The 20,535-nt window shown below is 48.8% G+C and overlaps 5 protein-coding genes across 5 annotated transcripts; 4 read left to right on the top strand and 1 right to left on the bottom strand.

Moving 5' to 3' along the window:
• Positions 1-4,991: 4,991 nt before the first annotated feature.
• On the top strand, positions 4,992-7,184 carry CTHT_0065540 (class V chitinase-like protein; the record flags this gene model as incomplete). Its single annotated transcript, XM_006696790.1, has 1 exon — positions 4,992-7,184. The coding sequence occupies one exon, from the start codon at positions 4,992-4,994 to the stop codon at positions 7,182-7,184; it is 2,193 nt and encodes a 730-aa protein (XP_006696853.1).
• Positions 7,185-7,757: 573 nt separating this feature from the next.
• Positions 7,758-10,554, bottom strand: CTHT_0065530 (uncharacterized protein; the record flags this gene model as incomplete). The annotated part of the gene is made up of 2 exons (XM_006696789.1): positions 7,758-10,291; positions 10,350-10,554. The coding sequence occupies 2 exons, from the start codon at positions 10,552-10,554 to the stop codon at positions 7,758-7,760; spliced, it is 2,739 nt and encodes a 912-aa protein (XP_006696852.1).
• Positions 10,555-10,953: 399 nt separating this feature from the next.
• On the top strand, positions 10,954-12,754 carry CTHT_0065520 (uncharacterized protein; the record flags this gene model as incomplete). The annotated part of the gene is made up of 4 exons (XM_006696788.1): positions 10,954-10,989; positions 11,049-11,369; positions 11,421-11,578; positions 11,644-12,754. 4 exons carry the CDS (start codon positions 10,954-10,956, stop codon positions 12,752-12,754), a joined length of 1,626 nt encoding a protein of 541 aa, XP_006696851.1.
• A 1,355-nt stretch (positions 12,755-14,109) lies between these two features.
• On the top strand, positions 14,110-14,634 carry CTHT_0065510 (uncharacterized protein; the record flags this gene model as incomplete). Its single annotated transcript, XM_006696787.1, has 2 exons — positions 14,110-14,230; positions 14,303-14,634. The coding sequence occupies 2 exons, from the start codon at positions 14,110-14,112 to the stop codon at positions 14,632-14,634; spliced, it is 453 nt and encodes a 150-aa protein (XP_006696850.1).
• Positions 14,635-19,277: 4,643 nt separating this feature from the next.
• On the top strand, positions 19,278-20,341 carry CTHT_0065500 (uncharacterized protein; the record flags this gene model as incomplete). Its single annotated transcript, XM_006696786.1, has 2 exons — positions 19,278-19,308; positions 19,809-20,341. 2 exons carry the CDS (start codon positions 19,278-19,280, stop codon positions 20,339-20,341), a joined length of 564 nt encoding a protein of 187 aa, XP_006696849.1.
• Positions 20,342-20,535: the final 194 nt, after the last annotated feature.

Here is a 20,535-nt window from a genome sequence, read left to right as displayed (position 1 = left end):
GTATGCGCTATGCTTACGTAAGCAATTACCATGTTACCGGGAGTCATGTTTCCTTCCATTCCATTGTTTAGGAGCTCAACCCTATAATATCAGGGGCCTACATTCAATATACGAAAAGACTGCCTCTGTATCAACTACATCAGCGCTGATAGTCAAGAATGGAAACGCATCAATTTCTCACATCCTCCTACATCCCTCTTTCTGTGTTGTACATTGCCCTACGGAATTAGGGTCCCTCCGACAGACAACACAGCACGGGTTGTTGAATATCTCGAGGGAACGGCTGTAGCCGAGGGTCACAAGTCAAAGGGTTTTTCAATTTCCACCTATCACTTGATCTTGATCCCCAACAGCGTGTAGCCAACGTTGGACTGTTTAAGTCAAAATGTGACTACCAATGACCGTAGTCTGTGCTACCTGCCTCTTTCAACATAACATGTGGGCTGTGCTATTCATGTAACAGTTTGACAAACACCTTAATATTTGTTGATATCAGTCGTGAGAGTGGAATGAAAGCAAGAGTTCTATCCTACCTCATTTGTGCCTTCGCATCACTTGCCCTCCCTCCGATCTAGCAAGTCTCAACAATCAACCAATCTTCAGTATCAAACTAGCCACATCTTGAGTATCTTTGTGCCCTTGCTGGCTTAGACCTATCGTCTCCCATCGTTCAGAATAGACAACATGACCAAAATTTGTTGGGTCATCCATGGGCTAACAGTGCATTTGGCGTGGTCCGAACATCTAGTTGACGCAAAAGACCCGGGGGTAGTAGAGGTCGACCTTGTATTTCCCCGAAACGACACTTACACTTTCTCCGAATCGATGCCAGTTGTATTTGCTGTTCAAAATCCATATCTCGCAGACTTCCTCCAATTTCGATTGAGCTACGAAATCTGGAACTCTTCGATATATCCAGGAAGGAACGGACTACCCGAGGTAGCAGCTACTCTCGACCTTCAGAACGTCAGCTTGTCCTCCGAGAATCCTTACTTTGCACATCATTCTCTCCCGGGACTTTCTGAACGCCGTGATTTCCCAAGAGACGGTCAGTGGATACTGGTCTGGAGCTTGTGGTGGGCAAATTGCAGTGATGCGACGACTCAGACATGGGCATGGTCACCATACGACACCTTTGGCATATCTGACGGGGGAAATGTTGAGTTTACCATCAAATACGGTGGCCAAACGTTGGATCTTGTGGTTGCTACATCTTCACAAAGACAGTGCCCTCCAAATAGTGGCCATGGGAAGCTCGGAGTTGCCATTAATGTCACAGGACAAACTAAGCTGCTTGATCCATCTCGAAACTCGTTTACCGGATGCGCAATCCTAGCACCCAGTCCAACACCTACACCGAGGCCTTGCCAAGTCAGTGTTGACGCGGCCACTGCTGCTAGCATGTCAGCCGTCTGGCATGAAGAGCTTTGTCATAGTCATTGGGCTCCAAAGGACTGCAAACCAAACAGGGAGAACTCTTCACAACGCTCTGCTGTGATTGATTTGCTATGGTTATGCCTTACAGTAGGATTAGGCATACTGGTTCTGGTACCTTTGGTTTAACGAGAGGTTAAATAGGACAACTTCTTGCTTGTACATTAAACATTTAAGCTCAATCCCAGCGCTGTCATATGCTCGCTGCATTCAACACACTACTAATATGGCGGGTAGAATGAAGAGGGAGGCATTTTGCAGAAGAAGGGAATATGGAGATAGAAGCCTCAAGCTACCTGTGTATTCCCATTCTCTTAAATTAACGATATGGTAACAGAGTACTTGGTGTCATGCGCCACGTTCCATGCACTGCTGATGTCTCGAGGTGTAAGATGCTAGTAGTCTTGCAGAGTCACAAGACAGGTGAAAATGTTGCGATGTATCGATTAGATTGGCGCAATTCAAGAAGCTGTCTTGTTTATATGCGTAAATGCACACAGCTCCTGCTCTGGCTTTTGTACAGCGTCCGTTTGCCATTTCCTGGGGTTACATGGGAAATGTTTCAATCGACTGCGGTTCAGCTTCCTAGTCATGTGCTCATATCTCAGAGACACGACTGAATACAATGGTTCTTGAACTACGATGGCTCGAGCAATAGCGAACTGACTTGGTTAGCGACGGTCTGAAGAGCATAATTGCCAATGCCAATATGCTTGCTAGTAGTTCCAAGACCACCGCTTACTCTTCCTCTTGTTTTACTGTAGGGGTTATTAGAAACAGAACCTAATATGTGTTGAATTGGCAGCTGAACCCAACCATGGCTGGTAGTTTCAAAGTGCTGCCCGCGCTTCTCAGTTCGACTCAGCAGCGTGATACTAGATGTCAGATCGAACCACACTCATAAGACCGTGATTCCGTCCAGAGTTTACGATCATTGTTCACTCTTGAGAGGCCATATAAAACGCAAACTGCAACCCTAATATTGGCGGCTTCGACACAACTTCAAAATTCAAAGTTTCTTCAGCAACTCCTCCTTCTCCTTTCCTTTCCCCAAAGCCTTATTCATAGTTAGTAAGTACGCCTTTACTGTTGCTTCACTCTCATCATTCTGGCATGCTGGAACATGAACAGAGTGATTGAAGAATTGCGTGACTAATGGGAAATTTCAACATAGCTATTCGCGTCTCTGTCCTCTGACACTTGGTTTCAACCAACTTGAAGCAAAGATGCAGCTGTTATTATCGCAACTCAGACTGCTACTTTTTTGGCTCTGTTTTATTAACAAGGTCAGTGGGACGGTATATCGCCCGCCCTCGAGAAGGGCATCAAATGTCAGAGGAGTCATTGAGCCATGCCCAGCCAGATGTCTTGAGTCTGGTGGCGATCCCAGAAATTGGCCAGCCTACCCCAACTTCAAGCAGATAAAATCATGTCAGGAACTGATTTTTGCGCATTTCTCTCTCTATGATCCGGTAGACTTAAACTTCAACCATCGGATCCACGCTTGCTCATCCTTTGGTCCCGACTTCTCAGCATTACCATCTTTAACAAACATCACAGGTTTTCATCTTCAAGAACGACCGGTTTCTGTTACATTAGAGATTGGTTGGTGGGAAGAGGGCTTTGGCCTGCCAGCGGCAGGTATCCGTTCGTTGATAAGACAGATTCGAACCTATCTTGATCAAGGCTATGGAGATTTGGGATCCTCTTTTACGCTTTTCGGGCGCTCAGGTCAGGCGACTCTCGGAATTTACATCGGCAAAGAGTTGCTGGGCAGAAGCATCAGCCAGTCTGCTCTGGAGATTTTCCATTCCAATCTGGAAAGTTTTCGTACTGAGACTCTAGCCATGCAGTTCTGTGGGCCGCGTTTTCGGAGCTCACAAATATTCGGTGTCGTGGCTACAAGTAACGGAACCTTCTCAGCAATTCAGGAAGCCATGAAAAACTGGATGAATGCAAGATGCCTATCTTTTTCCAATTCGACCACCGTTCCGGGTCAGGTGGTGTTTACTTTACAATCATCAGGGACCAATGTCACCTCTAGCTCTTCCAACGCTACTAGCATTTCGCAATCCAGGTTTAGTCCTCATGCAATATGTCGAACTGTCCAGGTAGAGGCGGGAGATAGTTGTGCCTCGCTCGCGCTCAAATGCGGCATTTCCGGTGCTGAATTTGCGAAAATTAACCCTGGGCCTAATTTCTGTTCAACTCTGAAACCCCGACAACGTGTTTGCTGCACGAGCGGGGAGCTGCCTGACCTGCGGCCAAAACCCAATCCCGACGGCTCATGTCATGCTTACCAGATCCAGAAGGACGACAATTGTGCGAACTTGGCAGTTGAATATGGCCTTACGATAGAAGACATCGAACGTTTCAACAAGAAAACCTGGGGATGGAATGGCTGTAAGCTCTTGTGGGTTGGTACTGTGATGTGTTTGAGCTCTGGGACTCCTCCGTTTCCAGCTCCCATCTCCAATGCCGTATGCGGTCCACAGAAGCCAGGAACCAAGCCTCCAACAGACGGTACCGATATCTCAACCTTGAATCCTTGCCCCCTGAGGGCCTGTTGCAACATATGGGGTCAGTGCGGCACTACAAAGGATTTCTGTATCGACACAAACACAGGTGCTCCAGGGACCGCCGCCCCCGGAACTTATGGCTGCATCTCAAATTGTGGACTTGACATTGTGAAAGGGGATGGCACTGGAGCTATCAGAATTGGCTATTACGAAGGCTTCGGCTTGTGTCGGGAGTGCCTTTTCCAAGACGTCTCTCAGATCGCCACATCTCAGTTCACACACGTCCACTTTGCATTCGGTCTTTTGACGGATGCATTCGATGTCAAGTTTGGGGATCCTTTCTCTGCATACCAATTTAAGGAGTTTAAGCGTCTCAAGAACGTCAAGAAGATCTTGTCCTTTGGTGGTTGGGCTTTTTCGACCGATCCATCAACCTATCACATTTTCCGAAACGCTGTTACACCAGCGAACCGTATCAAGTGTGCCACAAATATTGCTAACTTCATAAAGCAACACAACTTGGATGGTGTAGACATTGATTGGGAATATCCGGGTGCCCCTGACATCCCCGGCATACCTCCTGGGAATAAAGAAGACGGGACTAACTATCTTGGGTTCCTCATCCTTCTCAAACGCCTTCTTCCTGGCAAGACCGTATCGATTGCAGCTCCAGCTTCGTATTGGTACTTGAAGCAATACCCTATTTATGCAATTGGCCAAGTGGTGGACTACATTGTTTACATGACTTACGATCTACATGGTAAGGTGTTCGTTTAGTCTTTCCAGTTCTTACGTCTGGATCCCTGTCCTGCATTTGATTCTCCGTGATATATGTGTTTTAAGGATATTGCTTACAGATTGACAGGATCATGGGACACTGGTAACAGATGGTCTCAAGAAGGCTGTCCCACAGGCAACTGCCTGCGCAGTCATGTTAATCTGACCGAGACTAAGCTAGCCTTGGCAATGATCACGAAGGCCGGTGTCCCTGGCAGAAAGGTTGTAGTTGGTGTGTCAAGCTATGGACGCTCATTCGATATGCTCCAGCCGGGATGTTGGGGTCCTGACTGCTTCTTTAACGGCAACCGCATCAACACCAACGCGAAGAAGGGAAAATGCACTGCTACATCCGGGTATATCGCCGATGCGGAGGTAGCTGAAATTTTGCAAGACCCGAAACGTGTTGTGCGGAGCTTCGTGGATAAGGATAGCGACAGTGACATCCTAGTTTATGACACAAATCAATGGGTGGGCTACATGAGTAATACCACTAAACACGCACGCGCAGCCCTCTACGCATCATGGGGCTTGGGGGGCACGACAGACTGGGCTACCGACTTGCAGAAATTCAACCCGGTTCCCGCACCGGCAAAAGACTGGGAGACCTTCAAGCGATTGATCGAACTTGGGGAGAACCCCAAGCTTGATCACACTCGGGATCCAAGCTGGGTTCAGTTTGATTGCAGCAATGATATCACCAGGTCGAAAATTGGTTATCCTCCCAGCGTGAGATGGAAGGCGCTCAACTCAGATGCTGCTTGGGAAGATATCATTAGAATTTGGAAGAATGTCCGAGATGACAATCAAGGAGACACCTTCGCACCGTCATTTCTCACCTCAATTACCGAGACGATGGGTTTTGCAACACCCAGATGCGATAGTGTCCTCGATTGCGGATGTGACAGGCGATATGAGTGCCCGAATAAAGCAAACAACCCCGAGTCTGGTCCAGCTGCTGAATTTATTATGAACTCTCTTGTGGAGATCCACAGAATGTACCATGACTACTATCGCGCTCTTACGGACGAGATGGCGATCATAAACACGGCACTTGACGACATGGAGAACACCTTTGCTCCTGTCCCTGAGCCTGACGATAAGTCTCTGGTAAACCTACTCGTCGATCTCCTGACGTTGGGGACTCTTTCGATTGGTGCAGGGTGGTTCAATACGGTTCTCAAGCAGACTGCATATTTTAGAAGTCGCGGTAGTGATGTTTTCGACAACATCAAGGACGTCACGCAGATCTTGATAGGTCAGGGCACAACGATTGCCAAGGATGTATTGCCTGACAAGGAAAAGAAATGGTCACAAGAGGGAAAAGACAAGTTCACACACTACTTGGGGGATGTTGTAGATGGATGGCTCAAGATTGTAAACATGACCCTTGTCAAAATTTTTGACGGCAGTGACTCATCCATCGACTTACTTTGGAAAGCTATGTCCGACGGCAAGCTCATTGAAGGCAAAGTTCTGAGCCAATCCACACTATCGGATGGCGACCGCGTGAAGACTTTACGCGACTTAACTCAAGCAACAGTATTTGCCTTCGGGATACCAGCGCTTTGGCGTTACTCCGGCAACTACGCTTTTGTGATGGACTCAGGGCTCAAGTGCTCGGATAGCACTGCTCCGTTATCACAGTACTTGGAAGATGACGTGATAAAGAAAACGAGCGCTTGTATAGAAAATAAACAGTATTACCTCGTTTATCCTCGGCAAAAGCCCACAAGACGTTGTTGGTGCACGAATCTCGACGAGTTGCGTGGGTTATGTCTGCATGAGGAGTGTCGCTCTTTCCCCTTTGCAGGACCACCTGGGCTGGACGAACTCGATGGCGAGAAATGGGCAGGACTCCGCTTGGAAGATTTTATCAAGGGTGCCCTCAAGACGTGGGAGATGAATGGTTGGAAGAATGACGCTCGGCTTCCGGACCCTAACGATGAAGAGGACATCAAGAAGCTGATGAGAGGAGACGTGAAAGAGTCTGGTCTTATCAGGCTCCCAGTTTGCAGTCCGGAGCGTGCCTATCAATCGTGGGACACCAGCAAGAAAGGGTCCACGCGCAACTACCCCTGCGATATCCCGCCCGGTCTGAGCTTTTGTGGTATTTCAACGTTCGTGGACCAAACAAGTGGCGCATCACCCAGTGTCAAGGACTGTGAGCAGATTATTCGCAACATCGAGGGTGATGGGAAGACATCATGGCGATCCCCGGTGGTATTCGGCAAACCGCACCGCACAATCGCCAAATTTGGGGGCTGTAGTTTTGGCGTCGAAGCGACTAATGAAAATGGCAATATCTTCTTCGATGTTGGGGGGCAAGATGTCATAGATCTCATCAACGATGCCGTCCAAAGGTTTGGAAAGACCGGTAAGGTGGGTGCGCTAGGCTTCATGAAGTGTAAGGGAAATATCAAAGACCAGGAGGTGAAGTGGGGCATATTTTGAGGAAGATGTTTCAATGCTGAGTACAGATCTGGAGGGATCAACTGAGGCGAAAAGGTCACGAAAGTGAGAAAGGTTCCTAACTTATCTCGATTACGGAATCCCTCCCTTCTGCTTTGCTTCCTTCCTTCTCTTCTCTTTCCCCTCACCCTTTCAATTTTCCTCTTCTTCTTTGCTTTCCTTTCGCGTTGAGATTTTGGTAGGTTTAAAGAAATGGAATGGACTGAATCTTCTTATATTATGGCCCATCAACCCTTGTGAATCAATCCAGGTCAAGTGGCTATCGGCAAACCCACCTGGAGACAATAGTTCTCACACTACCTGCTCAATGTTGTGGTACTTCGATAGAGAGGGGCATTAAATTCCATGACTAGGTTGTTATGCAAAGTATCCACGTGAAGTTTTATATAGATACTCCTCCCTGTGTCCCTTTTGCTCTTTGGTGTGGAGTGCTAAAACTTTGTTTGATGCTCCATCAACATATAACCCTAACCCTTGCCAGCCCCTGAATGGTCAATGTTTACTCACCCCTGCAATTGCTCCAGCAACATGCAAACGAACCCTGTGATTCGATTATCACGCTTCTGCTATTACAGCGTCCTCACCAGCCTCCAGTGCCTCAGTTTGCGGCGTGAGAGCATCCATCTCACGCAACGTATATTCCACCAGATAACTTTCGTCCACCAGTTCTTCAATCCGCTTGTAGTGCCTCTCCGTATAAACCTTGATGGCGTCTAGCACCTCGTTCAAGCTTTTGTGTCCCCGAGCACCTTTGACAGACAGACTGGACAACTTATTGGCCGGGTGGCTTTTGAATAATGCCCAGAGAACGCGCTGTGCGACGGGTGCAGTGCGCGCGTTGGTGTTCCAGTCACGCAGGCGCAGCAGGAGCTGGAAGATCTGCTCGTCTGAGAGCTTAGCAAGCACGTCATCGACCGCCTTGAGGCCAGTCAAACTGTCTGGGTCAGGATTGCGGGTTGTGACGACGTTGGTGAAAAGGTTGAGCAGCCGGCCGGGGTGGTTAAGTTGCAGAGCAAGAACGATGGCGTCGCGGTAGGCACCCGCATGGATGTAGTTCTCCAATGTCTGCTCCTGTTCGACTAACTTAAGCGCTGCCTGGGCAGCCGCAGCTTGTGTCTCAGCGGTGGTGTCTCTCCAGAAAGTCACCTTGGAATCGCTGCCGGCAGAGGCCAGTATATTGGTCTTGGAATGCACCGCCAGCGTCCATAGCCGATCCTCATGGTTGTCAAGTGTGCACTCAGTCTCACCAGTGTTGGCATCCCACACCTTGACGAGCGTGTCAGCGCCAGCGCTGGCAAATTGCACCTTTGTCTTGGTAATTGAGTCGTCACGGGAAATGTGCAACCACACAACCTTGAGGACATTATGCGAGTGGCCTTCGAATGTCCGGATGCAGGTGTAATCGGACAGGTTCCAGAGCTTTATCGTCTTGTCACCGCTACCAGTTAGAACGACGCCCCTTCCCGAAACTGAACCTTGCTCGCCTTGAATCACCGGTGTGTTTAGTGGCGCGAACCTGACAGTCCAAACACCTCTCTTGTGACCCCTGAGGATACCCTGCACTTCTAGTTTTTCCACATCCCAAATCTTCACCGTCTTGTCTTGAGATGCTGAAGCAAAGAGCTTCCCATTGGGGCTGATGTCAAGTGCATTGATGTCTTTATCATGAGCCAGACGTCGAAGACTCGACGTCAGCTTTCCGCCTTTCTGTAATTGCCGCGGGATGTCTCTTTTCTGGACGAAACGATCCTGCGAACCAGAGATAAGGAACGCAGGTGGGTGATCGAGGGGGTTTTTGAATGCCTCTGAATTCGCTGGCGGGACAACCTTAGGAAGCGCAACAGCTCCCACGGACTCAAGGTGACCAGTGAAAACAGCATAGCATGTGTAGGAGTTATTCGCGGGGTCGACACGCCATAACCGTGCCGTGTTGTCCTTAGAGCCACTAGCAATCCAGTGCCCGGACCAGTCGACGTCCAAGGACATAACAATATCTTCATGCCCCTTTAGTAACGCTACATCGTGCCCAAAGTAAGAGCCGGAACGGCACTCTGCGTTGTCTTCTGAGTAAGCCTGGGCATCCTTGACAGATACAATCCTGATGTCTTCAGAGTTCGTAGCGATTGCCATCATGGACTGATCGGGCAAGATGTAAGTCAGATCAAGAATTTCATCGTGTGTACCGGAAATACGGCGGAATGGCTCCAGGAGTATCCCTTCTGATGACGAGACGACGTCTGCCGGCGATGGCACACGGTACAGGACGAGAGTAAAGTCCGCCTGTGCGCAAAGTATCAGGGACCTCTCGGGCAGGGAAACAGCGGAAAGGATAGCCTCGCCCTCCGACTTTGCATCTTGCTTCTTGGTAATTTCGTGGTGCGTTGTTGTGTCCCAGATGCGCAGCACACCACTGGTACCAGCTGAATACATCCATTTGCCTTCGTTGAGAAAGCCGACCGACTCCAACAGTTCGTGGCGCAACATTGGTGTGCCTTGCCAGATGCCATCCCGCCACAGCCACAAGGTCATGGTCTTGTCTCTGCTGCCGCTCAATAGGGCGTGTTGCTCTGGAGAGTAGGCGATGCATTGCACGTTGGACTCGTGCGCCTCCTTTTTCCTCTTCGGGTCGGCATACACCGGGGTCGTCGTGCGCTTGTAAAGATCGAATATGCGAATCCGGCCGTCCTGTGTGCCCCAGGCTAGCCGGAAACGGGATGCAATCTCGTCGGCGTCATCGTTCTGGCCCTTTCGCGAGCCCTTCTTTGGCTTCTTATTGGATGATTGACTCTCAGCGGTTACGGCAATCTCGAAGAAATGCAGCGCTGAGACAAGCACGCTCGGCCCACTGACAGTGTGCGTGACATATCCCCCGATGATGTCCCAAATCTTGATGGCTCCGTCAGCTGCACCAGTGGCAAGCAGAGTGCTGGTCCGGTCGACAGCAAGAACTACGACTGGGGTAGCATGGGGTTTTGTTGTCCTGACAAGCGTCGGCTCGACGGAATCGTAATCTGGAGAAATGGCAAGCGAGTAGATGCGCATTGTTAATGATCGAGAACAGACGATGAGATGAGACCCAGACGGGGTGACTGGACAGATGCGTCAGCACAAAACACACAACAATGGTCGGATGCAAACAGTACATACTGGTCAGGGTTGAAATTGGCTCGCCATCTCCCTGAATTTCGGCCAGGCGCTTGCCCGTATTCAACTCAGTGAGGATGGCATTCTCGCCGAGTGTGGACGCGAGGATGCGAGCGCCGTTTTCAAGAGCGACAGATCCACCTGTGTAGATCGGCTGGATGACATTTGCGACCTCAAAGGTCGTCTTTGCAGGCTGTTTCGTCGCCATTGCCGGATATGGCGGTGATCCTGCAGCTGCGGTAGGAGATGGGCTGGAATCCTGATAATGGTGGATGTGCAATGTATCTGCCGTTTTGCGATCCCAAACTTTTTTTCCCCAGCGCGCAGCAGGCGGCGTACGATAAGCAAAGAAGTGGGGCAAAATAAGGTTATCTTAGCGTCTTGGCATGTATCCCCCCTGGAGGTGGACCCACATCAGGCCAATAGCCAACCAGACATTGAAGTCTCCCACTTCATTACCGAACACCCTCATCATCTCAGCCAGGACCAACCCACCGCGTACCCAATCCTCGAAATGGGGGTGCGGCGCACTCCGTTTATTTCATTTGACTCAATCTTTTAACCTACGGTTCCAGTGGAGATTTCATAACCTCAACTCCCGGACACCATGGGACGGCTGGAACCGTTGACATCGTTGGCACTTGTGAGTCTCATTTGCCGACTCACTTTCACCTCCTTCCCGCATATTCTGACAGCTAGCAGGGTCGGTCGCCATATGACGACGTGGTTCCAGGCGAGGGTGTTGCGGACCCTCGCGCACCTCAACTAATGTACGATGAGCGCGGGCGACCTTACAACCCCCAGACCAAGCGAATCAACCGCGATGTCATTCGTTCTCACAACGAGGTCATGATGGTCATCGGCGTTGCCGAACCAGATAATGGCATCGCTGAAGCTCAAGCTGAAGCTGCCCGCAAGCACTACGAGTTCGAAGAACGCGTCGGCAGACGGTTGCTCCTAGCTGGTGGCATGCTCGAGACGGCTGCCATTTGGGGAGTAAACGGTTTACGGCAGCGCATTCTTGTAGGTTCTAGATTGTCATGATGGCATACATCTTGACTGACATCCCTTTAGCTTTACCAAGAGTATTCAAATGCTACCTTTTATGGAATGTTCAGGCTTGTCCGCAGCCAGCAGTCTATTAGCTCTTACTTCTTTGGTGGTCTACCTTCGTTCATAGCTAGCAGTGTCCTTGAGCAGCTAGCGGTCCCGGCAGCGAGGAAGTACCCTATGTATGTCTCACCGCCTATGTAGTAACTGTGCTGAGAACCATGGAGCTTCTGCTAACCAGGCGCAGCATCCAATATGTGACTACATACATACGCTTGCACCTCGCCATCTACACATTCTTTCAACGGACCGGTATTATCCCCGTTCGAAACCTCTTGCCAAACTGGCGCTTCTTCATTCCAGGAACCAATATATCCCCAATACCTCTTCCTCCTTTCCCGAGACCATTTCGTCCTCAAAGCCTGTTGCAATGGCTCGGCCTCTTCGCCATCGGCGCGGCTCCTTTCGCTGGCTTCTACCTCTATACGAAGTTATACAGCATTATCACGCGAACCCTTCGCTGCGAAATTTATCGCCGGCTTCCCCGTCCATACAACTCCAGTAAACGACGATCCCGGAGAGACACCGCATCGGCACATCAGCCAGCGGGCGACATCCCGATTGAATTACGCACGGATGAGGTCTTTCAAACCCACGACACGCACCGTCCCAGCAGCGCATCAGCGCGCCGCCATAGCGCTGCCTCACAGCGTGGGACCAATCCCTCGGACGAGTTCGCTAGCGACGACGAGGACACCGAGATCATTAGTGCAACGCTCATCAGCTTTGATGTGGAGGCCACCGAGCCCATGCCCGATCATCATCAAAACCAATCCTCCAGCGAAGAAATCAGCACCACTGGTCCCCCAGCTAACACCCCGGGAGTGTGGTCCGCCGAACTTCGCCCTAACGTGCCGAGCGATGGTATGACACGAACAGGCGCAGGAGGAAATGGCGTCAACGGCGGACAAGAGCCCCTCTATCGAGAGACCATGCTGACCCGGCTGCCGGCAGTGCTGGCGACGGATGTCTTGGCCATCACACCGGCACGCTTGATTATGACGCCACTAGCGGCGGTCATTTGGCTGAGACTAGCCCGTCCCTACATGATACGGATGGGCATGTCAGTTGATGGGCTGCTGGACGTGGGTAAAGCTGTGGCAGAGGGCAGGAGGAGCCTCTTTGCAGGCTTGTTCACAGCGAGGGGCCTGATCAATCTGCTCGGACTGGAGTTGCTGCTTGCAGTTGTTCATGGGGAGGCGTGGGCTGCAGTAATGACGGTAGCAGAGATGTTGAGAATGAGTGAGGAGGAGTGGTATGAGAGGATGGGAGTGCCAAGGGAGAGCACCGACATCTGAAGGTCCCGTAGGAAAGTGAAACATGTGATATGAGCTTGGAGTTCGATATTAGCTAGGTAGAAATCGATGTCTTATTGGCCACTTTGCTCGTCAACTTGTGTGGTGGGAGTCAGACAATGCCAACGATGTCTTGTTTCTCGTATTGCATGGCAACGTCCATCCCTAAATTCATTGCCATCTCATCATTCATCTAGCGCTTACCACTTAGCCTGGTAGCGTTTCCCTTTGCCTTTGCAGCTTTTTTCCGGTCAATGGCATCCTTGATGACTGAGTACAAATCCTGGTTGCGCCGAGCTAGCAACAGCACATCGTCTGTCGTGACTGTTGTCCGGCCAGCATGCCGGCTGAAAGTCTCCAGATCGAGAGCGACATTTTCTTACAAGAATTGGTATCAGTGACTGCCATATCTGTGGCATCAAATCAAAAGCTACACTAAACCTGGAGGAGTCTCTGATTGCATACCAATTTGGTGCCAGACCAGATCTGTCAGTGCCGCAATGAATTGTGGAGAGGCATTGCGATTACGTTGTAGGCACTCTTGGTCGACAATCTTTCCGATAGAGTACCAAAGGGCTGCCTTGAGGCGCTGTAATGCATTAGTTCATGTGGCACAAGTTGAATCTGAGGCGGCTTGTGGTGCTCACCTCTCGCACCTCATCATCTTGGTTGTTGGCCATGACCGTCCTCACGTGCCTTGGCGTCTTATTGGTGATGGGTTACAGGTGGAGGTGGCAAAACAGAACGCGTCCGGACGCGTCTGTTGTGTTGTCATAAAGTGCAACAAATGGCGGTTTAAAGTGAGGCCATTCCACTTTAGGTTTAGCAGACGTAATCCCTGCAGCCCACCCTTTATGTATCCGTGCTGGCTGACGACCTTGCTGTTCTGGAATAGGACGGCTGCATGAACTGGCAAAACCTGAGATATTTACTAGACGCCAACTGACAGACTGCTTATTCGTGTTCTGTGTGCTCTCTTGACAACGTAGCCACCCCAGCCTTGCCCCGAGGCTCAAGCTGAGCCTGTCAGCTCACCGGGTTCCAAGGAAAGCCGAGCTTTCCGGAGCGGTGGTCGGTGGGGTCTTCTTGGCGTTCATAGCGGCACAACGTCACAACAGCAGAATTCACGCAAAGCGCATCTATCATTCTGCATCCTGACATCTCAACATCTCCGATTTGTCCTTAACACATCTGACATTCTATTTACATCTTGTGATTCTAATCAATTGCCCTCAGTATCGAACATCCAAACGTTTACCTTGTTATTCACCTATCCTCTTTATAACAGGCCGCACGCGTGCCTCGACAGTCGCAAAACGTCACATCTTGTCGGTCTGCATCACCATCGAGCACACACCATGGAGGGCTTTGGTAACTTCACTGCCATGATAGGCAACCGCTTTGTGACCAACTTGAAGGGGTCCTTCGCGGACATGACACCTGAGAAGTTTATCCGCATTGTCATCATCGTGGGAACTTGTGCGTATTTCTCCAATGGAATCATCCCGAATGTCCCTCCTTTCCCATTTTAGGAAGCTGACGGATATGTAGACATGCTCATGAGGCCGTACTTGATCAAACTTGGTGGCAAGAGGCAGCTGAAGCGATACGAGGAAGAAGCTGCACGGGCAGAAGCTGAGGCCAAGGCTAGGGCCAAAGTTAAAATTACACCAAACGACTTGCGCGGCCTGACAAAATCTCCATACGACTCAGATGGCGAAAGTGAAGACGAAGATGATATAGAGGAGTTCACCGGACCGCGGTGGGGCGAGAGGAAGAAGAAACAGCAAAAGAAGTTGATCAAGCAATTGGAAAAGCGGTTACAGGAAACAAAGGAGGAGCAAGAAGACAAGGACATCGAGGAATTTTTGATCAAAGAGTGATCGACAGTTTGTTGAGAAGAGCCAAGTACATATAGCCCAGGTATGTTCCTTCGCTCGGCTACCATCTAGATTGTTTTGGCCCTGTCTTAGGGTATCAGCTTCCCATTCTATTCCGGGATAATTAGATTGTAATGGCTGTGATTTCCAAACTGACAAGTCAAGCTAGCAACTATTTCTCAAGCATAAAACCTTTGGAAAACTCTCATCCGGTTACAAATTAATATACATAATCTTACTCTAAATTCCTAGAAGCCCATTTCTTGATGCTCACAATTATTGTTACGATACCAATCGCAAGTAATGTGGCGTGCGAAGAATTGGTCGTGTCAACTCCCCATTGGTGAGTGCAATCATTAACCTACCTTTTCCTAACTAATATGGTTATACGATCATAAAGATATAATGCAAATCTAGCGGGGATGTTGATTTTGCTGTTAGCGAGAGATCCAAGCATTTGCACAACTTGACCCTTTCAGCAGACATCATCATTTCCTTAAATAAAGATAGCTTTTCCCATGGAGACTCAGAAGACTGCTGAAGAGTACCTTTATGCGGTCATACTTGGAGCTCTTGGCCCTTGAAGGAAGATCCAAAGCTGTGTTCAAGTGGCTTAGTGTCTGTCCTTTGGCTGTTGACCTATTGCTTACTATCTCCGTGATGCTGCAGGGAACCAGTTTTTTTTTTTTTTTTTTTCCTCTCCGCTGCCAACCGCTAGTCTCGTCGAGACACTGTACTTCGACTCATAACATTCAAGCGATTCTTTCCATGCGATGAGGGACTCTTAATGTGCGGGCTCATTCGCTGTTGTTTTTCGGGGGAGAGCACAACGCTTCCAGCAAAAACATGTTTGACAAGCTCAATCGACTTTCTGACCTAATTTTCTTTACATAGCCCATCGCGAGATCCTTTATGCAGACAGAAGATTCGGGTGGTCTTGGTGAAGTACCCTCTCCATCTTCTGAACTGTCCCTTCGATAGAGGACAGCGGTGCCATACTATCCAAATTGAGCATATATGTTATCCCAAGTTTGCGTATCCATGCCAGGCGTAAAGGGTGTTCCTCTGTATACACTTTTGAAGCGACGCGCCACCCCTGAAGTCGGTGAGTCAGAGCTTTATCAGGCCAATAGTTTTGCGTGTACCCTTCGGCTAGATTATTCATGGACATTAGCAACATGGGATGTTCTGGAGACAGGGTTTCCTTCTGGATGATAACGACGTCCTCGAGGAGTGCGATTGCTTTGTCCATTCCATTGTTGCAGATATAAGCCCGGGCCAGATAGTTCTGTAGCTCGAGGATATCAAGGTGGCTTGATGGTAGCATTCCTTCTTTGGATAGCAAGAATGTACTCGAATATCTGAAGAGCTTTTTCAACCTGTCCGGTGTCACGGTAGGCTTGGATAAGGAAATTTCGAGATTGAGAAAATCAGGATTGCAGTCTTCGAATTACTCAAAGAGTTGGGTAATTTCTTGGACTGGCCATTCCAGTACTGTGCCTCGATCAGCCTTCTTTGACATTTTGACAGGTCAGTCAGTGTATGCATTAGAATGTTGGCTGTTGTAATTGTAGGCGTCTCTGAAAACCTGAACTGCTTTTGGGTACCTCCCATCATCCAACAAATGTTATCCAACTCTTTCAAGCAACAAGGGTCGGGCTGACAAATCCTGTCCTTGCCTTAGCCCTGATGCCCTGGAAGCATGGGGGAAGTGCACTTCCTACTTGTTACAATTCTCAAAGCGTGGTCCATTCGACACGACTTCCAGCAAACGCAGAATGACCTCTTCATTTGTCGTTCGCACAGTCTCACTGTCTCTCTGTAGTCCGAGGTTGCCAACTGCACCAGACGATCTATGTCAAAAACCTCTTCATCGCTCCTGTAATTCTCGTACTGGCCGCTCCTGCTCAGAAAGCTATAGGCGCATAAAATTCCTATAGCATTCTTCAGCTTGTACTAGATGCTTCTGCCTTCTCGGGGCATGGCAAAAGTGACTGCGGGATCTCTTTGGGCTCGATGCACGACATGAGGGAAAGAAAGTTTGTTGCAGGACCAGCAGCAGGACTGGAAGACAGCCGGATCTTCTCCGACGATATGAACCAGGTTGCTACCGCAGCATGGTTTTTCCGATCTGTATAATTGTCGCAGAACCCCTCGCTCAAAAGATGAATGGAATCCTAGGTCTTGATTGTCGAAGAAGAGCAAGGTATTTGTTAAAGGGTGTTTTGTTCCTGTTAATCTAAGCAGCCGCTTGTACAATCGCCAGAGGGTGGTACGCAAGCTCCTGTAGAAGCTCTTCTCATGTCGTCTTATCGCAAAGCGAGTCGGGTATCAGTGGCATAAAGAGCTTGGTAGCATCCGATCCATCTTTCCTACTTCGATAGCATTGTGGCCATCAGTATCCTGGTCAACGTGACGGAATCTTGTTGTAAACAGTATACAGCTAGCATTGCTCTTCTGCAAATAGTCCATTGCAAGTTGTTTGCCATCCGCAATATCCACGACAAGAAACCACTTCCCGGACTTGTCAGAGCCGAGACATTGTCGTGCCAATACTTTAAGATCCTGGCTATTCGAGCTGACTGGGTATGAAGTTTATCTGCTAAGACGGCCATGTTACGCCGGAGGCCCGAACTCAGAAAGTCGGGGTGTTCCTTCACCCAGTAAGATAAGGGCAATGTTATATGGGTCTTTCCGACACCCCAAAGGCCAGTAATTGCAGCCTTTAAGGTACTGTTTTACTCAGATAACATGGCCTGAAGTCGTTGGATGATCGACTCGCTGCCTACAAATTCTGAATTCTTACCGAGAGGAACGTGATAGTGTGTCCCAGATGGACTATCAATCACGTGGACAATGGTCAGTGGAATTAAACAGTCAAGTTACAAGTCTTGTGCAAAACGGTATTCGTGTTATAGACTGCCACAGTGTTTACTGTTGAATGATTGTGATACATCAACTGTCATTTCCTCCAGAACGATATCGCGTAGGACGATTAGGACATCACGGATGCGCTTATATAGTTTGTCGTCCCTTCTGCAGCACTTAACCATCTCTCGATGATATGAGATCAAGACCTTATGATTGCAAGCGCTCACTGGGAAACCTTGGTGAATTATGTGTAACACTTTGTCATTCTCTTTCAGCAAAGCCTTGAGCATTTTGTTTATTTTGATTATTACGGCGCGGAAGATCCTCGAGATGATCGTGTTCTAATTTGGCAGTCTCGCTTCCTCTATAAGGAGCCCCAGAAATGCAATTGTAACCTTTTTGTATGTCTTAGAAATAAGTTTTGATTGCCGAATCGCCTGTTCGGGATAACAGGACTCGCCTAAGTCATCCGAGGTAAGTGGGGGAGATGCATACCACTTCTGACTACAATGGCCACCCACGCTATGGGCCGCAAACATTATAGACATCAAAGCTATGTTATAATGTCTTAGATGCGGTACGTTTATATGTTAACGTGTAAGGAAACCTGTTTACACAACTTTAAGAAGTTCAAGCTGTTGGTCGAGTTGAAGAGCAAAGTTCTCTCTGTGATATATCACCGTAGTCTTGTTAGGAGACCTCAGGAAACCAACTGGATTAGCATTATATCCATATGTCCACATTTTAGCCACCGGAGAGTCTGTTGGTAGTATATCTCGCGGCCAAAAGATAGCTGGAGATTTGGTGACATCGGAGCCTTCCCCGGTCCTTTAGGGATGGCCTTTTAAACCATGGATGAAGATGGTATTATTTATCGTCAGTTTCCATGATGAAACCTTGTACTTGAGGTACACAAGTGGTTGGTTTAGGGCGTATTATGGACATTGCTCTTGGTCCTGAGTTGGAGAGACTGGCATTTTCCCAGCCAGCATAAACTCCCTCAAAGCCTTCGGGCGTTGGACCTTGTGAGACTCGCATTTCAAGCTTGAATTTCGGTACCCAGGAAAAAAAAATTCAAAACTTTGAGACTCGCTAGTTGACAGTTAATAGTTAGAAGTAAAACGAGACTTGAGTCAAAACTCTTCAGTGAAGCAAGACTGTTTGGGGAAGATGGTGCCACCGATATGTAAAACTAAGGTCATCGAGCTCCAGTATAATGCCTGACAACAAACTCAACTGGGTTTCTGGATTGGAATAAACGCTGTACACATAGTTTGATGTAGCCAACCACAAACTCGTTATCCGCGCATTGCTGCGGAGAGACTTAGGAGGCTGTTTCCTGGCCTACCATATCATCACCTCTCCAGCTGTCTTTTTCTTGGTTGAAAGAGAATGAATTTTATCAAAAGCACGGTATCAAAAGCACGGTATCAAAAGCACGGTGGAATGTAATCTGGAGCTTGGCTGGAGGCAGATCAACCAGGATAGGTATACTGTCTACATCAAAGGAAGATGGTTTAGCCGAGGGGAGTCGATAATGGTTCAAGTTGTAAGACAGGGACAAGTACCAAAAAAGAGTTGCGACTGTCGACTGTACAATGTTGCGAGGATATGTAATTTACGAAAGCTCTGTAACATTACATAAATATTGTGGAACAGAGGATATGCTGTCTCCGCAATCGCAGATGACAATTGAGAGTTTAGGTAGCATCCACAGTAGGGGTTACAGATTACGCGTCATTACGGATTACAAACTCCACAAAAATCTTTCAACAATGATCTCATCTGGTTCATCTCATGTCGTTTGTAGGTGCATCGATTTAGACATCCACTGTAATATATATGGACAGTGCTCGATAGTAAACTTGCCTTGCCGACAGTCATTCTGCGAGTTGTTATCTAAAAGCGCAGCTTTCGGCGGGTTTGAAGTATCTTTGCACATTGAGCCACGTTCCTGGTAAACACCTCCCTTGCTGCATCGCCAGTTTGCGACCTAGAGGCCGAAAACTCTTGATCCTCTTCATCTCTATAATTAAAACGCTTGATAGATAAGTTATCGTCGAAGATGGCTGCCGCGAATGAAACAAATGTCAGATGCTCAGCCGAAGGTATGGTCAGGTAACTTGAACCATCACCCCGCACCGCGCAAAGGTCGATCCGAGTCCATGACACGAACACACCCCCATCTACATAAAACCTACCCTTCTGTTTAACGCCTTGTTCAATCATGCGACCCTCGGATCACCTCTCCATTTTCTAATAACAGAAGAAAGCAAAAGCTCATTTTTGTCTTCATAACTCTATAGCAGCAAAGTCGTTCGTCGAGTGGTACTATCGGCAAATCAACGAAAACAAGCCCGTCGCGTCTGGCTACGTCAACAACAATGCGACCTATACCAAGGCAGGCCACCCGCCGGCTGATATCACCATCAACGGCCGCGTTGTCGCAACGCCAGAGGAGTGGGACACGATGCTGAAGGAGCAGCGTGCGCAGCATAACACCTCCTCGTCATCAACGCTCCCCATTGGCCGCAAGCCGGTTCGTTACGACGTTGACTGCTTCGATGTCCACGTCATCAACGCCGACTACCGCTTCGCTGCACCTCAGAGGATGATCGAGCAGCATGCGCCGACGGATGGCGTGCGCATGATGATGGCACTGACTGTCAGCGGATCGGTGTATTTCGGGGCAAGCCCGCGAAGCACAGATGACTACGTCATTAAGCAACACTTCAACGATGTATTCATTTTAGTGCCTAACTGGGACGTGCTAGAGAAACCAGGGGCAAGGAGCGGAAGGAAGTATCTGATTGCCTCGCACAAGTACCGGGCGTATTGAGGTCCTACCTGGAAAGCTACCTGCAAAGCACGGTTTCTATAGGGATCTGGGCATGGGCTTTAATCCCTGGAGCAGCTTTTCATGTGCGTGACTAAGATCTCTCCATGGGATTTGCTGCATTGGAACAGGCTACAAATGAAAAAATTTGGGGAGGGGGTGTGTTAAATCATAGGGATGTCACTTTTGGGTGGTGG

The sequence above is a fragment of the Thermochaetoides thermophila genome (genome assembly GCF_000221225.1).
Source record: "Thermochaetoides thermophila DSM 1495 unplaced genomic scaffold scf7180000011822, whole genome shotgun sequence".
NCBI lineage: Eukaryota > Fungi > Ascomycota > Sordariomycetes > Sordariales > Chaetomiaceae > Thermochaetoides > Thermochaetoides thermophila.
The sequence above is the reverse complement of the archived record's forward strand: the minus strand, read 5'-3'. Positions and strand labels throughout refer to the sequence as shown.